Below are 24,652 nucleotides of genomic sequence, written 5' to 3'. Positions count from 1 at the left end.
CACCTCTTTGGCTGCGCATACCGTCTCCTGCAACTCTGGGTGAGTAGGGCGCGCTATTTCAGCTTCACGCAGAGTTCTCTCCGCTTTCTCTAGATCACCCAGCAAGGACCTGTGCGCTCCAGTGAATTTTCCAATACAGTGGCCTCTAAGAACAATATTAAAGGCGTCCCACTCTGTCGCTCTGGATGTTGTGGTGCCCTCGTTCGCCTCAAAATAATGTGTTATCCTATCCCCCAACGCTTCTCGAAATAACAAGTCATCTAGTGTGTCTGGTCTCAGTTGCCACATCGGGACCCGCGAGGTCTCAGTCATCCAATTAAGGGTGAGCAGTAAGGGATTGTGATCAGATAGCGTGTGAGATAAGTATTCCGAGTTTGCCACCATTGGAAGCACCGGTGGGGAGCATAAGAAGGTGTCTAATCGGATATGAAGGTCGTGTAAGCTAGAGTAATAGGAATAATCCCTCGCCATCGGGTGTTGCACCCTCTTTGCGGCTTGCAACTCCCAGCTCTCTTGTCATTCGAGTCTTCTCTTTGCCAGTCGGTGCACAGGGGATGTCCCTAGAGGTGGATGGGATCTGTCCAATATAGTGTCCGTTACTGAGTTAAAGTCCCCCCCATTACGACAGGGCCCGCTAAAAACCCCGCCAGTGCTCCGGACAGTTTTGTGAAGAAGGACAATTGGTCGGTATTAGGCGCATACACGCTGCATAGCACTATATCCTTGCCCTTCAGTTTTCCTTCCACTGCTAAAAACCTGCCCTCTGGGTCTATTGTGTGCCTGATCACCTCGAAAGGGGTTCCCGCCCGTATCCAGACTAACGCGCCCCTGGCAAACGCAGAATATGTAATATTAAACAGTTGCCCCCTCCATCTCCTTTGCAGCGCAATACCCTCCTGCTTTGTTAAATGCGTTTCCTGCAGCAGCGCAATCTGCACTCCTCTCCTAACTAAGTATGCATGTATTTTGTGCCTACTTGCCATTGTATGCAGACCCCTCACATTACAGGTTACACATTTCACAGGTCCAGTGTTAGCCATAGTCCCATGTTGTGTGGTGAAATCCAGCATTGGTGCCCATCCAGGCACATAAGGTCGCACTATCCCCCCCCAGCCCCAACACAGCAAACCCCCTCCCCACCCATCCCGCCTCGAGCTCCCCCACCTACTCTCGGCTCCCTCCCCCCCAGAACAGGACCCAGCTTTGCGAGAGCAGCTCCCATCCAAACCTAATGATGGCTATCGTATCCCCCCCAACAACCCAACTATTCCGTAGTCTGCACCACGGTGGCCTTAGGGGCCTGAAAGGCATAGCTCAGTTCCGGGGGTGGTTAACTCAGTCCCGTCCCCCCACCCCACAATCCCCCCATTCAAAACCGGATAACCATCCTACTGTATTATGCCCATCACGATCTGTTGGCTCCGGCCCTCTCCAGGCACCTTCTGAAGTCAGCATTAGTTGCATCCAGCATCATTCGTCCATTAGCCCTCCCGACGTCTGCGGCGTTACCTCTGGGCCCTTGGCACCATTTAGGTCTGATTGGTCCGTTTCCAATCCAGTGACATGGCCCTCCACGTCCGAGCTCCCACATGATCTAGTCCTCAAAGCTCCCGATAGATCAATTACCGCCTGTAGCGCCGCCTTCCTCTCCCCTTCTGTCTGTGAGTCCGTCGGTTTTTGTGATCTTTGCCGGCGCTTCCGGAGTCTTTGTGATTTCCGGGTAGGTTGTTGAGTCCGCTCTTCTTCAGCTCTGTACCTTGCTCCGTCCGTACCAGCTTTGTACGTGTCCCATTACGCCCAGGCGTCCTTCGAAGTAGGGAAGAAGAGCGTTTTGTCGTCCACCACCACTCTAAGTTTGGCCGGGAAAAGGAGCGAGTATTTTATGCCTTCCGCCCGGAGTTCTCTCTTCAGTGACAAAAAAGAGGCTCGCAGCTTCTGAGTCTCAAATGTGTAATCCGGGAAAAGCGTTACTCTACTATTATCCACCTGGAAGGGGCCCACGTCTCTGGCCCTCTGCAGCAGCCAGTCTCGGTCCTTGTAGTGCAGCAGTTTTATCACCACTGGACGGGGCTGCTGACCCGGCCTTGGAGGTCGGGCCGGGACACTGTGCGCCCGTTCCAGCGTAAAGAAATATGAGAGACCCTCCGGCGCCACTTCTGTCTTCAGCCAATGCTCCAGGAATCCCACCATGTCATCCCCTTCCTTTTGTTCCGGAAGGCCCACCAAGCGCACGTTGTTGCGCCAGCCGCGATTTTCCGCATCCTCCGCTCTCCTCTCCAGGGCTTGTATACGGTCAAGGGCGTCCCCTAGCCGCCCTTCCATAGATTTGTGCTCGGGCAATATCTCCTGAAGGGTGTGTTCTGTATTTTTAACTCTATCTTTCAGCTTATCATGGTCGGCTCGTAGAAGCCCCAGTCCTGTTGCCACCTGGGTGATATCTTGTTGCAGCGCCTCTTTCGTGGCCTGGATCGCTTCCAAGATGCAAGTTTGTAGCTGCTGCACGTCAGCTGGGGCCTATGGTGGTCCATCTGCTGCCCCCGAGCCCGCGGCCTCCTCCACTCTCCCCTTAGGCTTCCCCATTTGAACTACTTGGAAGGGGGGGGGAAACCTCGTCTCCACTGTCTTCTGGATAAGAGGGGCAGGCGGGTCCACTCCTCAGGTGCCTTGGGCGGTGCGTGTCCGATCTCCGGGTGCTTCCAACTCTCCTCTGGCCACGGCTCCCCAGCGTCCAGTAGCGTCAGTTAGCGCTTTTATGCCACTAGTATGGCTGCGCTATACTTGTCGGGCCGACAGCAGGAGTAGGTCAGTGCTACTCCAAAACCACTAAGCCCCTCCGGAGTCAGTCAGCTCCGATTTGCTAATATCGCCTCCACTGTCTCCTGCTAGTGGCTGCCCTTTCGGGATTTACCCGACTCTTCTTACGCTGTCTGTCCCCACTAGGGCCACACAGCAGTCAAGTCTTCGCTCTGGTTCACCTCCCAGCGTGCCGCCACCATCTAAGTGTCCAGCTCTTCCACTGCCCAGTCCCGGACAATAGTCAGCTCGGGGAGATTCGCCCGATCCCGGGTAGCTTCCAGGCTCCTCAATTAGCCCCTTGACAAGCGACTTATCCAGGAGCCGGGCTCGTTCCTGCAGGGGATCATCTGTTGTCTCACTGTGCTTGCCAGACGCATCAATGCAGGCAGCTCCGTGTCTCCCGGGGTCTAGTCGCCCACGTTGGACCGAGCCCGTAATCAGCCGTGCAGCTCCTGCATGCTTACATTGGGGGCCCAGAGCCACCGGATCCACAGCCAGGCCCAGCGCCGCTCCAAGTCCAGGCTCCATCCCTCGCAGCGTGCCGGGGGTGAGCCCCCCGAGCCAGCAGCCTCCACCCGCTGTCCTCTGCTTCGCTGCTCCCAGCCGGTTGGGCTGGTACTGGCTCCCGGTCTTCGGAGAGCGTTCTCTCCCGAGCCCCAACTCTCTGCTCAGCCCTCGGTAACGCCCGATGCCAGGCTCACCTTCGCTCAGTGCCGCCACCGCTTCCCTGCTCCGCTATCACGCAGCAAGCCGCTCCGGGCGCTGACTGCGAGGACGGCCGCCATCTTGTTTATCGCGGTCTTTCTCCGTATTAGGTCCAGTCCTCCCCGTCACGAGACCGATAAACTTCACTGTCCACAGCATGTAGGGAAGCCCAGGCGAATTCAGGCGACACCGCTGCTGTTTCGGGCCGTCGGTAAAGGAGCGCCGCACTCACTCGGCCTTCATCGAGTCCGGCTCTGAGCTCTGGCCGCCATATTGCCTCAGCGCTCCTGGCACCTCTTTGTTCCCTTTCCGAGCCAACGGGCCCTGGAGAAGTCTGAAACCTTGTGCCTGGGGGTCCGCCACCGTTCCGGTGTCCTTCACCGATCGGATGATGCCTGTCTTGATGGATTCCGTACAATTTCCCAGGATAAAAGCGGGGATCGGGTGCGGAGCTCCGAGCTCACGCCGCCGTTCCCCTCGGCATCCAAGCCACGCCCCTCACCCAACTGTGTCTTACTGTTAGTTTCCTAGGTCACATGACGGTGAATGACTCTGCTGTTGGAGTTTGTGATTAGCTGGCAGACAGTAACATATAAGGGGCATAGGAGTGGACAGGATGGCACATCCTGACAGAATGAATGGAGAGGGACTGTACCCAGTCCCCCTTACACTTCAAAGGGCTTTGCCTCTTGCACATACAAAGAAACATAGTATCAAGTCTGTCCAGCCTGTTGTCACCCCAAAAATGGTTGACCCTTGACCAGGGAAAGGGGAAGTACTTTTCAGAACCAGTGTTGGAGGTAGGTCAGGGAATCCCTCACACAAAGGCTGACAAGTGTAACTATTGGACCTCCAGAGCCACTCATCACTACACACCTGGCCCTGTGAAAGGCTCAGAAGAAGGACTGCCATGCTTCTGGAAGGACTGTCTTGCTGCCCTGATATCTGACGAAAGTGAACTGGACTTGCTCCTTTCATCCTTAGACCACCTGAGTGACTCCAAAGGCTAGTGAATTAGCCTCCTGGGTGAGCTACAGGATACAACAAGCTTTAAAGGGCTCCCTGCTACTTCCCACCCGACATGCTGCAACTGCATCTGCCTGGGCATGTAATTAAACCTACATGAGGCTTTCTTCTGGTCTCTTCTGACGTGAGTCCTGAATCCCCAAGAGGGGCCCTCCATGTCCCCGAACCTTAGCTGGCCTCAGTGGAAGCTCTGTCTACAAGAAACTTTTAAAATCCTGTAGTTTGGGCTCTCGTGCCCGTAAATGGGCCTGCTCTCGGCAAGACTCTGATGACAGCTGTGGTGAAACCTGCTCTTCGCTCCAACATTGACTGTCCACAGCAGCCAGCAATGCAAGACTTGCACTTTGTGGTACAGCAAAGACAGCCCGCAATGACTGCCACCTCAAAGCTACAGCAACAACCATCCTCAACACTTGACCAGCTCTTTGCGCTGCTGTGATGACCATCCAAGATGCCTGAGCTTTTCTTTGTGCTACAGCGATGATTGGCAGCAACAATCAGCCTCCTCCTTGTGGCCTCCTCCAACATGACTGGAACTCTTCGTGCTGGACTTAGAAGTTAACCTTACAGCCGGCCTGTTTTCCACTGCAGTCTGCATGAACTTGTGACTTTCCCCAGGTCAAATGCGACCAGATAACCATGAGTGGCACTTTGTCCTTTTAGCTGCATACATACTTTACGCATTGCCTCTAAGTTAATCTTGACTGCTTTTGTGCCAAGCTACGAGAGGGTTAAGCACAGGTTAATTTAGTGACTTTTGTTGTTAACCATGACACTGATGGTGGTTGTTCCCTGAGTAGAGTGGAGATTTCACCCCCTTAATCGATAACCCAATGTCTTTGACATAGGTTTAGTTTTGGTTTATAAAAAAAAAGTCAAATAAACTATACAAGCTGGTATAAACTAATCAAACAATAGAAATGCTCAAAAATATCTTACAATAACTCCTATTAGTTACATTTATAATGTTACCCATTCTAAGTCTATCACTTGCATTGTCATGAATCTTTTCAACCACGATTGAATATAGATGGATCTCATATTGCTAAACAAGCCATACAAGACCATAGTTGCTCTTAGTTTGAGAGGCCTGTAATTCCAGATGGGTCTGGTAAAAGGATTACCTGCCCTTACCAAATTATGAGGTCTGAGGTTTTACAATGGAAATCTCATGTTTTCCCAAAGACTTCAGCAATTGAATTCAGCTGTATGGGGAACTGTGGGGGAGATTGAGGAATTTAATACCAGAATATACCATGAAATTGACTCCCTGACCCCATCAAACACAGCAATGAAATGAGATCTAGACCTCAGGCAGGCCAGTTGGTACATGGAGGAACTTTGACTGGCAAAACAACACTGCTAACAACTGGAGTGCAATGGATGATGAGCCAGGACAAAGCAGACAGGAGTAAGTTCAAATACTCCATGAGAAGCTACCACCAAATGCTCAGCTCTGGCAGACAACATCGCTGACAGCACCAATAGAAGCAAACAAATATTCGTCATTGTGATGGATTTCACCTCACCATTGGCCATGTCCAACTCAATCACACCCCTTCAGGACCTCCGCAAAAATGTCTCCCAATTCATGAGAAACCAAATCACTACCATTCAAACTACCTTAAACCCACAACTGGACCCAAAATAACTTGCCAAACCCTTCCCAATCTTGTCCAAAGAACCAGTGCTAGCCACATGACCCATCATAACCCCAGAAGAAACTGCTGCTACTATGAAGTCAATACCCCATTAGACTCATGGTGACCATGATAACACCTACCCTGAACACCTCCACCTCTTCCATGGCTTTTCTAGACACTTGGAAACATGCAACTGTCCTCCCATTGTTCAAGAACACCCCTGCACTCTTCAATGGTTGTGAAATACAGACCGACAACTCTTCTACCATTCCCGACCAAGGTCTTAGAGAAAATCATCAGGGGTGTTTCCGAATACCTCAAAGACCACCAACTCCTTGACACCAGTCAATCTGGTTTTAGACCCAACCACAGCATGGATCCTGCCCTCAATGCCCAGGGATGACATACCCATGACTCTGACCAGAGGAGACACAGTGACCATCATCTTTCTGGACTCATCTTCAGGGTTTGACACAGTCTTCCACCCTATCCTCATCCAATGCCTACATGACATTGGAATCCAAGGACATGCACTCTGATGAATCTGCTCCATCCAGACTGAAAGGACCACATCTGTCAGCCTTACATTGTACACCTCGGATGCCGGCAACCTCATCTGCAGAGTTGCCCAAGAAACCTCCCTGAGCCCTATCCTCTTCAGTGCATACATGATCCCCCTCTCCTGCATCATCCACCCTCACAAAATCAATGTCCTCTCATTCTCTCCCTCATATAAAATATGCCCAGTACCCGGATCAAGCTCAATGCCTCAATGCCTGCATGCATGAAATAGCCCAATGGATGAAGACCAACAGTCTGAAGTCCGACAAGACCGAAATTGTGATATTTGGGAAGAGCACTTCATCCTGGGACTCCACCTACCTATAGTTATACTTATGTTAAGAAACTATAACTTGTGGCCCAAAGTTACTTAACGGCATGAGTTAGAGTGTGTTCAGATAAGTATAACTATAAGTATAGCTATAACTGCTGAATTTCTATGGGTTTGTGTGGGTAAATCATGAAACTAACTATAAAGTCCCTGTAACCTTTGTTTTTTTCAGTGAAATTCTATGTTTTTCTAACAACCACTGCCATCCTGGCATGTGTACAGTCCCTGAAACTCCTCCATCATCTCCTTGTATTTGCTTTGTTCGCCCTAAGTTGGCAGGGTATACCCAGACATGGGTCCCTTGCTCACTTTGACACTGGATTCAAGCTAGCCTGGCTGATATGGGGTGTTACCCTGAAATCGGTGCCAGGATGTTTGTTTCCGGTACATGGAAGACCTGGCTTGGCAGTTCAGGCTGGGCTGCTCCCATGATGAACAGGATCAAGACTGATTAGCATATGGCTGGGTCTAAACTGGGGTGGCAAAGTGAGCTAAAGAACAAAGGTGGATTCAACCAAGATCTGTGACTGGGGGTGAGTGTCTAAAAAAAAAGTCTCAGCGCTCCATCCATCATTTCCCTGTGTTTGTTTTGTTCGCCCTTAGTTGGCAGGGTATGTCCATATGTGGGTCCCTTGCTAACTTTACCACTGGATTCAAGCTAGCTTGGCTGATGGGGGGTGTTACCCCAAAATCGGCCCCAGGATGCTTGTTTCCTGTCTAGGGAACATCTAGCTTAGCAGTTCGGGCTCGACTGTTTCTATGAGGAACTGGGTCAAATCTGATTTGCATATGAGTGAGTCTAAACTGCGGTGGCAAAGTGAGCTAAAAAACAATGATGGATTCAACCCAGACCTGTGATTGGGGGTGAGTGTCTGATAAGTTTCAGCGCTCCGTCTATCATCTCCTTGTGCTTGCTTTATATTAGATGGCAACACATTCTTCCAGAAGTCACTGGATGATTGTGAATTATTCACACATGTACGCCCTAGCTAAACACTACATATCTCATCTGCATTCTCTCCCAAAGGCCCTTTTCTCAAACATGTTCTACCCTAACCATGATACTTACAGTACACTCTTCAAAAAAGCGTGCACCTCACCTCTACAGTAGTATCAGCGGAGCACGTTAATCCTTGGTTAAAAATAGGTTGGTTATATGTATATATGTGCCACTAAATGGCAAATGTCTACTTTCAACAAACTGCACAACTTAGGGGGCGCTTTTAATTCTGCAAAGAAAGTGACAAGTAAACCATGTTACAAACCGCATGACAACTCTGATATCCTTATTCACGGCCAAACCACTCACAAGGTGAAGCATCCCACTGTGGTTCTGAAAATTCTGGACCCTGCTATAATGTGGTACCGAAGCCCAACACTCGTGTCACAAAATATCATCCAATCATGACGAATTTGGTATCAGTAGACCGGTAATGACTAGGACATTACCCCTGTGCATTTGCGTCGTGATCGAGCAATGAAATCACCTTAAAAGAGTAATTTCTGTCTCGAACCCTCGGGTTCCATTTTGTAAGCTGCATCCATCTTGTGGTTGCCCTTACATAGTCAATTGACCAAGGCCGAATTCGAGCTGAAAGGACACGTAGACCTTTCCTGACTCTTCTTTGACCTGGGCGAGCTGCCTCCACTGCCTCCAGCAAAACCTGCTCGGGCTGTCCCCAACCCACTGGCCGAGCGAGATTAACATCAAGGCACAACATGTCATAAACTATTCACTGCATACAAACCACGCTTATCATACACACACCTGTCCCTGTTTCTTTTTTATGGCTAGTTTTACAAGGAGGAGGTGCCCGATTTTATTGAGGCTTCATCGATATCTGATGGTAGTTCTGGGCCTGGCCGGGTAATCTATCACAAACTGGACATATGAAAATGTAGGCTGGCCATCATGACTTTGCTTTTTCATTGTTGTGAAAATATGTATATGACCATACTATAAACCAAAGAATTCTTGCCTGAAGGTAATATTTTCGTATAAAAGGAGAAGGCTGGTTCTGTAAAAACGAACAGTCTCCTGAGAATATACAAACCGTGCTGTTGTACTTCTAGGACGCTTGTTACTTGGTTGCAGCCAATAAAACTCGATCTTTGACATCACTTAGAAGACTCTGTGTTTCTGTGGTCCAGAACAGGAAGAACTCAAGAGGTCTTTGGGTGTTTTCCCCTGGCGCCACCGGGTTCCTAAAAACCCGGTACTTCAGTTTGGGGCCCAACTCGGGGCGGTATCAAGCGGTGTCGGTCCAAGCCAAATGTTCGTGAGGAGCTTCGTGTGAAAATTCCAGAGGACGGCCAGCCACTTCAGCGACCCCTGTATGTCGACGGGGTTCCGAAGGTCTTTGCTGCGAGGTTCCCCGCGTCCCGACGGCTACGAAGGACTACTGCCCTGACTATCACCCTGTTTTGGACCCATTGATGCTTGGTAGAGCGAAACGATAGACGAGTCTTCTAGTGACGTCATCGATCATCAATACTTTAATTAAGTATAAGTGGAGTGTCTCCCAGTCCTTAGTTTGATTCTTAGTTTTGGTATCTTCGAGATACACTTTGTTTGGAACTTGCAAGCGCCAAAACTAAGGGATTTGTGTATTCACGAGACTATCGTAATCGATAATCCTTTGAAGTTTGAAGCTAGACTAGTGAGCGAAGATGCCTGGTTTTAGCAGACTTGGAAACGTGTTTTGTCTTGGTTGTAGTAGGGACTCCCGATTAGAGGATTTGTGTCCGGTTCCTCCGATTGGAACTCCAACATATGAGCTCTATGTGAAGCACGGAGTAGGCCCCATCACATACAATGATGTGTGGATAAAATACACCAGAAAAGATGGTGTTTTAAAATGGCCCCAATATGGTAGCTTTGGTACAGAGATTTTAGATAATCTAGAGGTGAAACTGTTCAAGAAGAAAGCCCGGCCGGCGATGTTTGACTCTTTTCGCCTATGGCGCAAGGAAGCCAAACAGAAAGAAATGAAATTAGCAAAGAAGAATAAAAGAGGTATGTCAATGGTACAAGCTGCCGTTGCATACAGGGATAATGAGGAAGAGCAAGAGAGTGAACAAATGCTTAGAAGTAAGAAGCTAGCAGTAGATAAATGCTACCCAGTGTTGCCACGTAGAGGACAAGGATCAACGGAGAAAATTGATAGCGATCCTCTAATGTCCCACTTGTTGAGTTCACCACCCCCCTATGCACAAGATGCTATTGCACCCCCGCGGCGCTTTGTTATACCGCGCCCCGGCGCACGAACACCAGTTCTTACTCAAGCACCAGCTCCTCTTCAGCTGGTTTCTACTCCTCCGGCGCAGCCCTCTCAAGGGCCTCTGCCTTCGCTACATACTCCATTTACTTTTTCTACAACTTCGCCTACTGCTCCAACTATTTATCCTGATACTCTTTCTGCTACTGCCTCGACTTCTACTTTACATCAGCCTGTCTTTTCTGGTACATCTGCCGTTCCGCAAGCTTCTCCTTCTGTTCGACAGAGAGTGGCAAGTACTGTCACTGGTCTTTTCTCACCTTTCTTTGGGTCGCCTAAGACGACCCCTAATACAGAACGCAGACAGTTGCGGAGTCAACTGCCTGACTATCAAGAGAGAGAAGTACTGAATGAGTTAGCACGTAATTGGGTTACCAATACTGCAAAGTATGACACTCAGTCCGTTATGGAAGTCTTCAGTCAGTGGGAAGCATCTACACAGAGATATGTATTTGAACAGATGTGTGTATATCTCTGTGAAGATTTGAAGGGAAATTATCCAGAGTACAACATGAATAAATTATTCTGTATGCGATTCAAGTTTGGGGAAGGCATGATTGTGGGTGCCGATGTTGAACCAGCAATAGACATGTTATTGTCATATAGGAGTAAGGGAAGCAATTCCCGATTACTGTCTGAGTATGACATGCCAGGTAGGAAAAAGGCGCGACAGTATCCCATGAGAGAAGTTCCTCCAGTTTGGAGGGAAGGTGATGCGAATGCGAATCCAGCAATTCCGCCTCATTTCCACGTGTATGGGTACATGTTCCCTGGAAAAGATCTGAAGTTTTAGCCCTAAAGCAGACATTGCCTGATCCTCGCAAGAATCCTGCAGGGTATTATAAGGAGTTATCACAGACTGCCAGTTCATGTATCATGAATCTAGCAGATATAGACATGTTGTTTGGAAATGTTGTTCCACAGCCTTTATGGGGAAAGATTCGTCATGCAGATCATGACCAGGAATTAGGTGATACATGGGCTAATATTGCTACTGCTGATGCCAGACAAGTTGGTGGCTCCAAGCCCGAGCCTTTAATTGCAGAACTTCCTGGTAGAATTATCAAGTATATGAAGACTTTAATGCCTGAATTGCGTGTGAATTGGGACAAGTTATCTGCGTGCAAGTAGAAGAAAGATGAGAATGTGTCTGACTTTTTCACAAGGTTTAAAGAGACTTTCGTCGATCATAGTGGTCAGGATATGGCTACCGAGGGTGGCCAAAGATTGTTTGTTGACAAATTTGTACATAATCTACTTCCTGAATTATGTAATAAATTGAAAGATTCAGAGAGTGCTTGGGCTGTTTCCACGTCAGCGCAGATTCTAGCCACAGCCCAGTACTATGAAAATAGGCGCAAAGACGAGCTAGAGAAGGCAGACAAAAATACTAAAGATTTGAAAACTAAAGTCCTTCTCCTGCAAGCCTATCCGCCTCGTACTGCTAATCAGCACGATTATCAGCAACCTCAGCAGTATTCGAGAAACTCGCAAAGAAATGAGTCCTCTCAGCAGCGTTTACCCTATGGTCTTAATCAGTGTGCATATTGCAAAGAAGAGGGCCATTTCAAGAATAGTTGTCCAGCTTTATTGCGACGTTTGAATGGTGTTTCTGGTGCAAGAGGTAGAGGTGTTCAACAGGCTCCCAGAGGTAGGGGCCGTGGAAATGTCCCCCAGAATGCTCGTTCTTTTCCGCCTCAGAGTTCCATGAATAGCTTTGATCAGCAGAATAATGCGTCTTCTAGGACAGCTCAGTACTATGCTGATGACTACAATGCAGAGAACGAGAATGAGGGTAATGATTGCTAGGACAGCCATGGACAAAGAGAGGGAGTTGTTTCAGTTCCAGTATATCAGAATGGACCCTATGTTGAGGTGATTACATCAGGTGTGTCAGAACCTTTTCTGCTGGATACTGGCGCTACAAAGAGTTCTATTATGCACTCAAAACTTCCTGGTGCACCTTTGTCTGGCGAAATGAATATTTCAGTAGGTTTTTATGGTGCCCCGGTTAGGAACCCGATCTCTAGTCCTATGCCCCTTTCTGTTGGGCCATGTGAATTTCAAGCACCCCTCATTCTTACAACAGGTTGTGGTGAAAACTTGTTAGGATTGGATCTGTTAAAGAGATTATATGCGACTTTGTACTGTTCTCCTTCGGGAGTACAACTTACCCTAGGTAAGAAAGTGGTTTCACCAATGTATTTGTCAAGGGAAAATATTCCAACAGAATTGTCTTGTCTTCCGGATGTACTTTGGGCTACTGGTTCTAATGATGTGGGTCTTTTGGAAATAGCGCCATATGTCATAACATTGAAAGCCAATGTTAGGTTGCCACGTATTCCCCAATACAAGATCTCTAGCGAAGGTGAAAAGGCGTTGTTAGCGATCATTTATGATCTGATTGAGAAAGATGTAATTGAAGAGACAACGGGTAGCGTTTGTAACAGTCCTGTTCTGCCGGTTTTAAAGCATACTAATCCATCTCAGCCACCTGTGTACAGATTTGTGATCGATCTTAGAGAAGTGAACAAGATTGTTGTGCCTCAGTTTCCAGTTGTTCCTGATATAACTGCCCTATTGACTATGGTTCCAGCTTCAGCCACTTGGTTCTCGGTGATTGACTTGAAGAATGCTTTCTTCAGCATCCCGCTTGCCGAGGAGAGCAGAGATATTTTTGGCTTCAATTTAGGAGGTCGAAGCTTCCACTTCAAACGTGCTCCTCAGGGCTACTGTGAAAGTCCATCTATATTCAGTCAGGCTCTGAAATCACAACTTGACACGATTGTTTTACCTGATGGTGCGACTCTTATTCAGTACGTGGACGATTTGCTGGTAGCTGCAGATACTGAGGAGATTTGCAAGCAAGCCACTTTGTCATTGTTGCGCCGTTTATGTGACATGAGGCACAAAGTCTCTCTTTCGAAATTGCAATATTGTCGACAAGAAGTGACCTACTTAGGTCACATCTTATCAAAGGAGGGAAGGAAGCTGACCCCAGAGAGAATACAGGCAATTGCAAAATTGATTGTCCCAAGGACACAGGGAGAAGTGCGTGCTTTCTTGGGCATTACATCATATTGCAGACAATGGATACCAAATTTCTCATTGGTGGCCAAACCTTTGGTGGCATTAACTTGCAAGGATACACAGGATACACCAAAACCCATTCCATGGTCTGAAGAATGTCAGAAAAGTTTTCACAAATTACGTGATGCATTGTGTTCGGCTCCTGTGTTGGGTAACCCCGACTACAGTAAGCCGTTTACATTATATGTGCACGAGAAGGAAGGTTGCGCATTATCAGTCTTGACACAATGTTTTGGGGACAAACAGCGCCCATGCGCGTACTTTTCAGCAACTCAAGATCCCGTAGCTAAGGCATTACCAAGTTGCTTGAGGGCCACTGCGGCACCAGCTGTCTGTATTCAACAGTCTGCTGGGTTAGTAATGAATAATACACTAATAGTTATGGTCCCACATGCAGTAGACATTTTGCTAAACAGAACAAGGACACAGCACTTAACTAGTGCTCGCCTGTCAAGTTATGAGCTGACACTGTTAGCAAGTCACATACACATAAAGAGGTGTGATACACTCAACCCAGCCACGTTATTGCCCATTCCAGCAGAGACAGATGAGGTCGAACGACATGACTGCTGTTTTAGGACAGAAGAAGAGACAAAAGGGAGAGTAGACTTAAAGGACACTCCTCTTCCTGAATGTAATGATGCTTTATGGGTTGATGGTTCATGTTTCAAGTTGCCGAATGGTGATACGACTGCAGCATATGCTGTGACAACATTGCACACGATTGTAGAAACTGCACGCATCCCACACAATTCTGCGCAAGCAGCAGAGTTAATTGCACTTACAAGAGCATGTGTGTTGGCAAAAGGAAAACGAGTGAACGTGTACACAGACAGCAGTACGCCTTTGGCGTGGCTCACAGTTTTGGGCGATTGTGGCGTGAACGTGGGTTCCTGACATCGCATGGCACAAAAATCCAACATGGTCAGTTAGTTAACGAGCTTCTCGAGTCACTGACCTTGCCACTACAAGTTGCGATTGTGAAATGCAGTGCACACAAAAAGATTCAAGATGATGTTGGTCGTGGGAACGCATTTGCTGATGAAGTTGCAAAAGAGACTGCAAGGAATGTGATGAGTCGAATGTATGTTGCAGGTTCCGCGAGATGGATTGGTGATGTTGGCATGTGTGAGGACACAATTGAGAGTGCGACGTCTATACAATCCGAGGCCACTGAGAAAGAGGTGAATGAATGGAGAGAAAGCAAGGGTAGATTGGATGCGAATGGTTGTTGGGATGAATTATCAGAGCATCAGAGATGGCTTTTACCCGACGCGTATGTGCTTGAAGTGGTGACAATGGCTCATGGGATGGCTCACATCAGTGTGAAAGGGATCTGTAAGTTGTTGGCCCCAGTATGGCAGAATAGTGGTATCCCAAAATGTGCAGAGAATGTGGTCAAGAACTGTATGGTGTGTCTGAAGTACAATCCTGGCAAGGGAACTCCAACTCCAGCTGGTCATTTCGCGCCTCCAACGTATCCGTTCGAGGTTTTGCAGCTAGATTTCATCCACATGGAGAGGTGCAACAATCTAAAATACGTACTCGTTGTTGTTTGTGCCTTTTCAATCAATCAATCAATCAATCAAAGACATTTATAGAGCGCACTACTTACCCGTGGGGTCTCAAGGCGCTTGGGAGGGGGGGGGGGTGCCGTTACTGCTCGAACAGCCAGGTCTTGAGCTTCTTCCTGAAGGAGAGGTGGTCTTGGGTCAGGCGCGGGTCGGGAGGGAGGGAGTTCCAGGTCTTGGCGGCCAGGTAGGAGAAGGACCTTCCTCCTGTTGTCGCTCTTTGGATGCGGGGGACGGCGGCGAGGGCGTGGTTGGCTGATCGGAGGTGGCGTTTGGGAGCGTAGAAGTTGATTTGGTTGTTGAGGTAGCTCGGGCCTTGATCGTGTAGGGCTTTGTGTGCGTGGGTGAGGAGACGGAAGGTGATTCTTTTGTTGACGGGGAGGCAGTGCAGGTCTCTCAGATGTCCGGAGATGTGGCTGGTTTGTGGGATGTCGAGTATGAGTCTGGCTGAGGCGTTCTGGATCCGCTGGAGTCACTTCTGGAGCTTGGCGGTGGTACCGGCGTAGAGGGCGTTGCCGTAGTCCAGCCGGCTGGTGACGAGGGCCTGGGTGACGGTCTTCCTGTTCTCGGTGGGGATCCACCAGAAGATCTTCCGTAGCATGCGTAGGATGTTGAAGCACGACGAGGAGACGGCGTTGACTTGCCTGGTCATGGAGAGGGAGGAGTCCAGGATGAAGCCCAGGTTGCGTGCGTGGTCCGTCGGTTTGGGTGCGGTGCCCAAGGTGGGGGGCCACCAGGAGTCGTCCCAGGTGGAGGGCGAGGAGCCCAGGATGAGGACCTCCGTCTTGTCTGAGTTCAGTTTCAGGCGGCTGATCGACATCCACTCGGCTACATCTTTCATCCCTTCATGCAGATTGGCTCTGGCGGCAGCGGGGTCGTTGGTCAGGGAGAGGATCAGCTAGGTGTCGTCAGCGTAGGAGATTATGTTGAGGTTGTGTTGGCGTGCGATGGCCGCGAGGGGGCTCATGTAGACGTTGAAGAGGGTGGGGCTCAGCGAGGATCCTTGAGGGACGCCGCAGATGACTTCGGTGGCCTCTGACTTGAACGGTGGTAGGCGGACTCTCTGTGTTCTTCCGTCGAGGAAGGAGACGATCCATTCCAGTGCCTTCTCCTGGATTCCGACGTTGCTGAGGCGCTGCACTAGGGTGCGGTGGCAGACAGTGTCGAATGCCGCAGAGAGGTCTAGGAGGATGAGGGCCGCTGTATCTCCGTTGTCCATCAAGGCTCGGATGTCGTCGGTGGCGGCGATGAGGGCGGTCTCGGTGCTATGGTTGGCTCGGAAACCAGACTGTGAAGGGTCGAGGGATCCATTCGTCTCGAGGAAGGCGGCCAGCTGTTTGTTGACGGTCTTCTCGATGACTTTGGCTGGAAACGGGAGGAGCGAGATGGGGCGGTAATTCTTGAGTTCGGTGGGGTCCGATGTGGGTTTCTTGAGTAGAGCGCTGAGTTTGGCGTGCTTCCAGCTCTCAGGGAAGGTGGCGGTGTCGAAGGAGGTGTTGATAATGTCCCGTAGGTGGGGTGCGATGACAGCGTCCGCCTTGTTGAAGACGTGGTGAGGGCAGGGGTCGGTCGGAGATCCGGAGTGGACGGAGTTCATCATGCGGACGGTGTCTTCGGTGCTGACCGGAGTCCAGGCGCGGAGGGTGGTGGTGGGCGGCGTTGCAGCGGTTCTGGCGTGCGTCGGTTGAATGCTGAAGCTGTTGTGTATGTCCGCGATCTTGTTGTGGAAGTAGGAGGCGAGGGAGTTGCAGAGGTCTTGCGAAGGGGTGATGTCGTTGCTTCCTGCGTTGGGGTTGGAGAGCTCTTTCACGATGTTGAAGAGTTCCTTGCAGTTGTGTGCGTTGTTGTCCAGCCGGTCCTTGAATGCAGTTTTCTTGGCGGTGCGGATCAGTTGGTGGTGCTTCCGGGTGGCGAGCTTGAGGGTGGTCCTGTTGTCCGGTGTAGGTTCCCTTCTCCAGGCTTTCTCGAGGGCTCGGCAGTACTTCTTGGAGCTCTTGAGTTCGTCGGTGAACCATGGGGCTTTTTTGCTGCCGGGTCTGCTGGGCGGGGTCCTCAGAGGGGCGAGTTCGTCTGCGCAGTTGCTGATCCACTTCGCGAGGTTGTCGGCGGCCTGGCTGGGGTTCGCTGAGCTGGCAGGAGGGTGTTGGCTCAGGGAGGCGGCGAGCTGGTCGGCCGTGATCTTGTTCCAGCTCCTACGGGCAGCCTGCTGCTAGTGGTGGTGGATCGTCGTTCTGTTGAAGGTGAAGTGGACACAGCTGTGGTCTGTCCAGTGGAGTTCTGTGGTGTGGCTGAAGGCGATGTCTTTGCTGGATGAGAAGACGGCGTCGAGTGTGTGTCCGGCGAGGTGGGTGGGGGTGCTCATCAGTTGCTCGAGTCCAAGGTTGGCGAGGTTGTCGAGCAGGGTGGTGGTGTTGCGGTCGTTGTTGTTCTCCAAGTGGAAGTTGAGGTCCCCCAGGAGGATGTAGTCAGCGGAGGGGAGGGCATGCGGGCTGACGAAGTCGGCGATGTCCTCGCTGAATTGTGTGCGTGGTCCCGGGGGGTCGGTAGATCAGGGTGCCTCTGAGGGTGGTCTTCGGGTCGGTGCGGATCTGGAAGTGCAGGTGTTCGGCGGTGGTAAGGGTGTCGTCGGTGCTGGTCGTGATGCGGATGGTGTTCCTGTGGATGATGGCGATGCCTCCTCCCATCTGGTTGGCGGTGCGGTCCCTCCGGGTGATCTTGTAGCCCTCTGGGATGGCGATGGCGATGTCGGGGGCTGAAGAGGCGTTCATCCAGGTCTCCGTGAGGAAGGCAACGTCAGGGGCTGTGGTGTCGAGGAGGTTCCAGAGTTCGATGGCGTGTCTGTGGACGGAGCGGGTGTTGAGCAGGATGCACTTGAGGTGGTTGCTGCTGGTGTTCGGCTTGGTGAGTGCTGGTGCAGGGCAGGTCCGGATGCAGGTGAACTTGCAGGCGTGGCAGCAGAAGGGTCCGTGGGTGCGTCGTGGGGTGGCTCGGTAGCATCCTTGGATTCGGCCGGTGTTGAGTGCGATGAGGGAGGCGGCGGTGTACGTCAGGCGGGTCGGCCGGGGTCCTCGAGGGCCAGGGGTCCTGGCACTGGGCGCGGTCCAGGCGCGGACGGGCGTAGACGGTCTTGCCTTTGGCGCGCCTTCGGCGCACAATCGGCGCGCCCGCTGCGCGTGACCGCTGCGCGTTCGCACGGTCGCCATATATGGCGAAGTGCACGGGGGGGCGGAGCAGCTGGGAGGCGGGAGCGGGGAGGGTACAGAAGGCAAAAAGGGGCAGGGTTAACGGCGGTGGCGGGAAGCGGGGAGCGGGGAGGGAGGACGAAGGGGGCTAAAAGAACAACAGGCAATACAGAAATAAAAACAAATTACAGGAAACAGGCAAAACAGAGGACTGGACACAATTCTAACACCGTAATAACAACAGGGGCAGGTCAGGCGGCCACGGACCATGCTGCTCGAGGCAGGGGGCGTGGTCACGCGGTGGCAACCGGGGTGAAGCGAGGCAGTCAGGCGGGGAGGCACACGCAGCAGCTGGTGGCCGTGCGGCGCGGGGGTTTCCTAGAACCAGGTGGGTGGAAGCATATCCCCTTAAGGACAATACTGCCTTGTCCACAGCTAAGGCCCTTGTTAAGGAATTCTTCCCTAGGTTCGGAATGTCTCGAATGGTCTGGAGTGATAATGGGAGTGAATTCGTGGGACGAGTGATGAAGAGGGTGTGTGAGAGTCTAGGCATACACCAGAAGTTCCACGCTGTAAATCACCCCCAATCAGCTGGATTAGTAGAGTGCTATAACGGCACTCTCAAGTTGAAATTAGCCAAGATCCAAGCCAGCACAGGCCTTAAATGGCCTGATGCCCTGCCCTTGGCACTCCTATCTACCAGAATGGCTGTTCATTCTAGAATGGGACTTAGTCCCCACAAAATCGTGTTCGGCCGCCCGGCCAACATATGGGGAGTGCCAAGGCCCAAAAAGCTCAGTGAGATAGAGCATCCTGTACTGCTTGACTATTCGCACGAATTGACAACTAAATTGCGTGTTTTACACCAACAGGTCCACAGTTCCTCTCCGCCAGCGTCTGATGGTCCAGGACACACAATTGAACCTGGCACCTGGGTCCTGGTGAAAAACTTCCAGCGAACAAAGAACGAACAGCCCAGGTGGACCGGCCCACACCTTGTCCTTCTTTCCACAAGATCAGCCGTTCGGGTGGAAGGAAAGAAGAACTGGATCCACTGGATCGATTGCAAACGGATCCCTCTACCTCTGCCCTATGACCGGTGGGACCAGGAGGGTGTCGCCGACTCAGAGACTGAATCTGTGCCTCGTTTCTTACCCTTCAGTGATGCACGTTTGAAAGGAACTGCTACAAAAAAGGAGAGTGATAATATTCTGCAAGGATTTGTGCCACCGTCAATGCAGTTGGACACTACAGAACCTGAAATCTTGTTTGAAGACCACACAATACCAGGAAAACAACGATATGATCTGAGGCCAAGAAAAACGAACTAATAAAAATAAACTAATAAAGTCTTCTTTCCCCCAAGAACTATTTTTGATTGTGCAGCTTTCTCATCCAGGAAACTTGCTCATTTTTGATTTTCGAACCGCCATCCGGTTCTGCTGCTAGGGTCGCGGTTGCCACAGTCTTTGGAGTGCAGCTGGAGACGGTTAGGTCAACAGTTCTGGTTGGTCTAAGGGAGTTACCCTGGACTGAACAGAAGCACTCCTTAGCAGAATCAATCTCCCACCACGGGCAGAAACTTAGAGGATGGAGTTTCCAAAGATGGAGAGACCTGCTAGATCAGCGAACTTTGAAAAGACAATATGCACTGTGATGGCAAGAAATCAATTTTTAATAATATGCATTTTAATGTTGTGTAGCATAATGATGTTTTTGGTGGGCTATGCTCTGTTCACCTTTCGAGTTACATTTGCACACAACACTCAGCCAACACCTCCTCCTACTGTTTCCCCGCATTCCTTTCACCCTCTACCTGAACACGAGTCTGCCAGAAGATTAGAATTTGTAAATAACTCATTCGTCCAGCTCCTACACCAGCACCAGTCTGTAATGAACACCACGAATTGCTGGGTATGTGGCCTCATGCCACACACGACAGACAAGGATATACCGTATTTTGTCCTGCCATTTGGCTACCATGGTTCTCTGTGGGCATTTCAAGCAATGTTCCTGTTTGCCCTCGAACCATATGTCCCGGGGAAAAACTCAAGCAACAAGGCACTAGTGGCGGGAATTAGAAATATGAGTAGGGATGTCGACACTTATAAAACGATTCCCAGAGATGAATTGACGCCTTACAGCAGATGGAATATAACCCAATATGGAATTTCCTTGACTGAGAGTCAGAAATCAAAGAAATCCTCCCCAATCTGGATAGTACCCCACCAAGGTCACCTATGTCTGCAGGGAAATGGCAAAAACCCTAGAGCTCAGTTAGGGAAGACTGTCTGTACTGAGACTTACGTTTTCTCGTCTCAGACCTCTCCTTCATTCCTAGCAGCTAAGGGTACCTACTTCGTCTGCCACGATAGAGCGTATACATGGTTGCCCCCTGACTTCTCGGGCACATGTTTTATCTCGTTTCTGCTGCCACCCACCTACACGGCCGAGGCAGATTACCATCGGACAAGGACAGTTAGGGGTGTCGTGAGTAAAGACGACACTGCGGAACAGGAGTTTGGAGATTTCGCAAAAGGTTTTCTGCCGTTTTGGGGGCCTATGGTGAACAGCAGGAACATTCGCCAACTGACGAGGGTAGTTGAATCCGCCGTGATTGAAATGGCTGGTGCCCTTAGTAACTTGACTGCGGATCTCCTGTTGGACCGCCTTATGACTCTTCAGAACAGGGTTGCCCTAGATGTCATACTTGCAGACCGTGGTGGGGTATGTAAAGTGATCCAATCCAGTTGCTGCATTTTCATCCCTGATAATGCTCCGACAGTATACCAGGCCATCTCCAAACTGCACAAGATCTCTGAGTCCATTCATGTGTACAAAGGAGACTGGTTCTTGCTGGGGTGGTTCTGGGAACTGATATCTGCTTGGGGATGGAAAATTCTGGTATTCATTGGAATGATCTTAGCCATTCTGTTTATGTTCTGCCTGTGTGTTCAGTGCGCTCCTGCAATATGTGGCCTCTGTGCTACATCATGTGTAAGGAAGCCTGTGTCCAGGGACGAACTGAGCAACAGGATGATGCTACAGCAGCATCTCCATGACTTCATGAATACAGATTTGGACTCAGATTAGCATGAGTTATTGCCTATATAAGGGCAAAAGGAGGGCCTGTGGTTCTGAAAATTCTGGACCCTGCTATAATGTGGTACCGAAGCCCAACACTCGTGTCACAAAATATCATCCAATCATGATGAATTTGGTATCAGTAGACCGGTAATGACTAGGACATTACCCCTGTGCATTTGCGTCGTGATCGAGCGATGCAATCACCTTAACACAGTAGTTTCTGTCTCGAACCCTCGGGTTCCATTTTGTAAGCGGCATCCATCTTGTGGTTGCCCTTACATAGTCAATTGACCAAGGCCGAATTCGAGCTGAAAGGACACGTAGACCTTTCCTGACTCTTCTTTGACCTGGGCGAGCTGCCTCCACTGCCTCCAGCCAAACCTGCTCGGGCAGTCCCCAACCCACTGGCCGAGCGAGATTAACATCAAGGCACAACATGTCATAAACCATTCACTGCATACAAACCACGCTTATCATACACACACCTGTCCCTGTTTTTTCTTTATGGCTAGTTTTACAAGGAGGAGGTGCCCGATTTTATTGGGGTTTCATCGATATCTGATGGTAGTTCAGGGCCTGGCCGGGTAATCTATCACAAACTGGACATATGAAAATGTAGGCTGGCCATCATGACTTTGCTTTTTCATTGTTGTGAAAATATGTATATGACCATACTATAAACCAAAGAATTCTTGCCTGAAGGTAATATTTTCGTATAAAAGGAGAAGGCTGGTTCTGTAAAAACGAACAGTCTCCTGAGAATATACAAACCGTGCTGTTGTACTTCTAGGACGCTTGTTACTTGGTTGCAGCCAATAAAACTCGATCTTTGACATCACTTAGAAGACTCTGTGTTTCTGTGGTCCAGAACAGGAAGAACTCAAGAGGTCTTTGGGTGTTTTCCCCTGGCACCACCAGGTTCCTAAAAACCCGGTACCTCACCACAGAGATGAAACTGCTTGACAAACTGCAGCATTGATATATACCAATTCCCAAAAGTTGCATGAGAACACTACCACAGACTGTATAACAAGTACATGAAAACAGGACGGCATGTATGTTGTTACTATAACCTTTATACAACCGTAAAACTAAACAGGTGCGGCCGGTACAGGTAATAGTGGTGAGGTGGGGCAGGGGGAAAGTCGTCATATGATGGCATATGGAAAATAAATAAATAAATCAATTAAGAAAACCACTTACCTTGCGCTTGCCGCATCGCCAACCCAGCGATGAGGCAAGCACAATGTAAGTGGTTTTATATATTTCTTTTATTTTCCCTATCCCTTCGTATGTCTAATTCCCTCCCGCCCTGCCCCCACCCCGCCCCATCACCCCACTGGTCTTACCTGTACCAGCCGCACTTGTAACAAAATTTGTGGGCTCGACAAAGAAGCATGCTACACTAAGCGAATTAGCGCCTCATAAGGACGAGTAAGCACTATATGTATTATGGATGTTCATACCATATTGTGCTGTTATCTTCACCCTTGAGCTTTTCCTGCACAGTTTTGGAAGGCCTACCCCAACACCCTTGCCATACAAAGCATGCTGGGATGTGCAAAACTTAAATGCACTGCCTTTGAAGCTTGCTTATCGGTGCACTCTTTTGTGTATTTCACCCCGTCTAGCCTTTTCTCGTGTTATCCTTTTACTGGGCACCACCTTAGATATGCACTGCCATTGAAGCTTGTTTATCGGTGCACTCTCCCGTGTATTCTACCCCGCTCCACTTTTTTCACGTATCATCCTTCTAACAGAGCATTACCTTTGATTTTTTATCACAAACTAGTATTTATACATCGGTTTTCACCTTCCAGTTGGGACATGTTTTCAGTTTAATTCACTTTTGTGATCACATGTTTAACAACACATTCTTCACCTATACGACCTATGTCTTTAGTAAATTACTAATACTGCGAAAGTGATTGCAATGGTCATGTATTATTTCTTTCTTTTTACAGACCCCTGATGAAGGGTCATTGTTCCTGACCCGAAATGCTTTGGGTAATTTAAAGGTGGAAATCAAGTAAAAAGATAATGATGTTTATCATTGAAGATTGTATCACAAAGAAGAATCATTTATGTTAATAAAAAATAAATCTACTTACCATGAAATACGATTTTTGATTTACGAAGGATTATTTGACAATTACTCAAGTGAAGAAACTTGACAGTTTCATGTTAAAAGAGCGCACGCCTTAGTGAGAGGAGTTTTCTTATCACACGGATCTTCAAAACTGGAATGCACCAGACTCTCTGTTATTAGTACTCCACTAGAGTCCTGGTGAAAGGTGCCCAAGGTGGCAGCAGACATGGTAATTTAAAAGAGCCAGGCCAGCCTGGGAACCTTCACTGACAGCTATCTTTGCATGGCAGCCATGGTGTGTTACAACAGAAGTGACTTATTGTAGGCCTCAGATATTGCAGACTTCCGGACTGCACAGGAATTGATCTGCAATGCTCAAAGCTGACCTAATAGTCATCTCCTTTAGCGGCAAAGGTAAGCTTTTTTGGGGTCTGGCCTAGAGACATTTTTATTTCAGACATGCTAATGTGCTTCCTCATGCAGTACTGGTTGTGGGACGAAGTCTCCTTGGATGCCGATGGTCCTGGTGGCCCCACACGCCCTCATGTTATCTCCAGTAAGTCCCACACAGCAAGATTTCTGAGAGGTCTTCGGAGGCCAGCCCCTTTCACCACTCTGCAAAAGTGTCTCCTGGTGTGCTTCTAGTTGGGGAACAAAGTCCCCTTGGATGCTGAGGGTACTTGGGGGACAAGAAGCCCTACTGTTATTTCCAGTAAGTCCCATACAGTGGGATTCCTAAGAGCTGGTTGGAGGCCCGCCCCTTTCTCCACTACTCTGGAAACATGACTACTAGTTAAAAAAGCATTGAAATTCACTTAAAAAAACAAAGGTTGCTGAGCCGTTATAGTTAGGAAACAGAGTTGAAAAAACCTTAGAAATTCACTGAAAAAAACAAAGGTTACAGGGACGTTATAGTTAGGATATTGAATTTAAAAAACCTTAGAAACATATTGAAAAAAACAAAGTTTACAGGGACGTTAAAGTTAGGCTCAGATTTTACTCATACTATACCATAGAATTAAGAAGTTATAGTTACCTGAGCTAACTAAAACTTACGCCCCAGCAATGCACTGCTTATGACCTTACATATTACATCACTCATGGCACAGTCAGTGACATCACTGATGACATCATCCAAATAACCACTCACACACCAACATTGTATATACCCACTCCCACACAACCTGTAACACACCCATTCACAGACTCATGCAAACACTCACACTCCTAATCACTGATCTATAGAACCACTCACATATCAACTTACCCATACAGTCACTAACATAATCGGTA

The 24,652-nt window shown here is 49.3% G+C and overlaps 1 protein-coding gene across 1 annotated transcript in view; it reads left to right on the top strand.

Moving 5' to 3' along the window:
- Positions 1-4,795: 4,795 nt before the first annotated feature.
- Positions 4,796-24,652, top strand: part of LOC147722347 (uncharacterized) — a 50,474-nt gene continuing 30,617 nt past the window's right edge. Inside the window, exon 1 of the mRNA XM_086967300.1 lies at positions 4,796-4,962. Coding sequence (XP_086823426.1) covers positions 4,796-4,962 — 167 coding nt within the window. The remainder of the gene's footprint in view (positions 4,963-24,652) is intronic.

The sequence above is a fragment of the Lissotriton vulgaris genome, chromosome 4_1 (assembly GCF_964263255.1).
Source record: "Lissotriton vulgaris chromosome 4_1, aLisVul1.2, whole genome shotgun sequence".
Lineage (NCBI taxonomy): Eukaryota > Metazoa > Chordata > Amphibia > Caudata > Salamandridae > Lissotriton > Lissotriton vulgaris.
The sequence above is the reverse complement of the archived record's forward strand: the minus strand, read 5'-3'. Positions and strand labels throughout refer to the sequence as shown.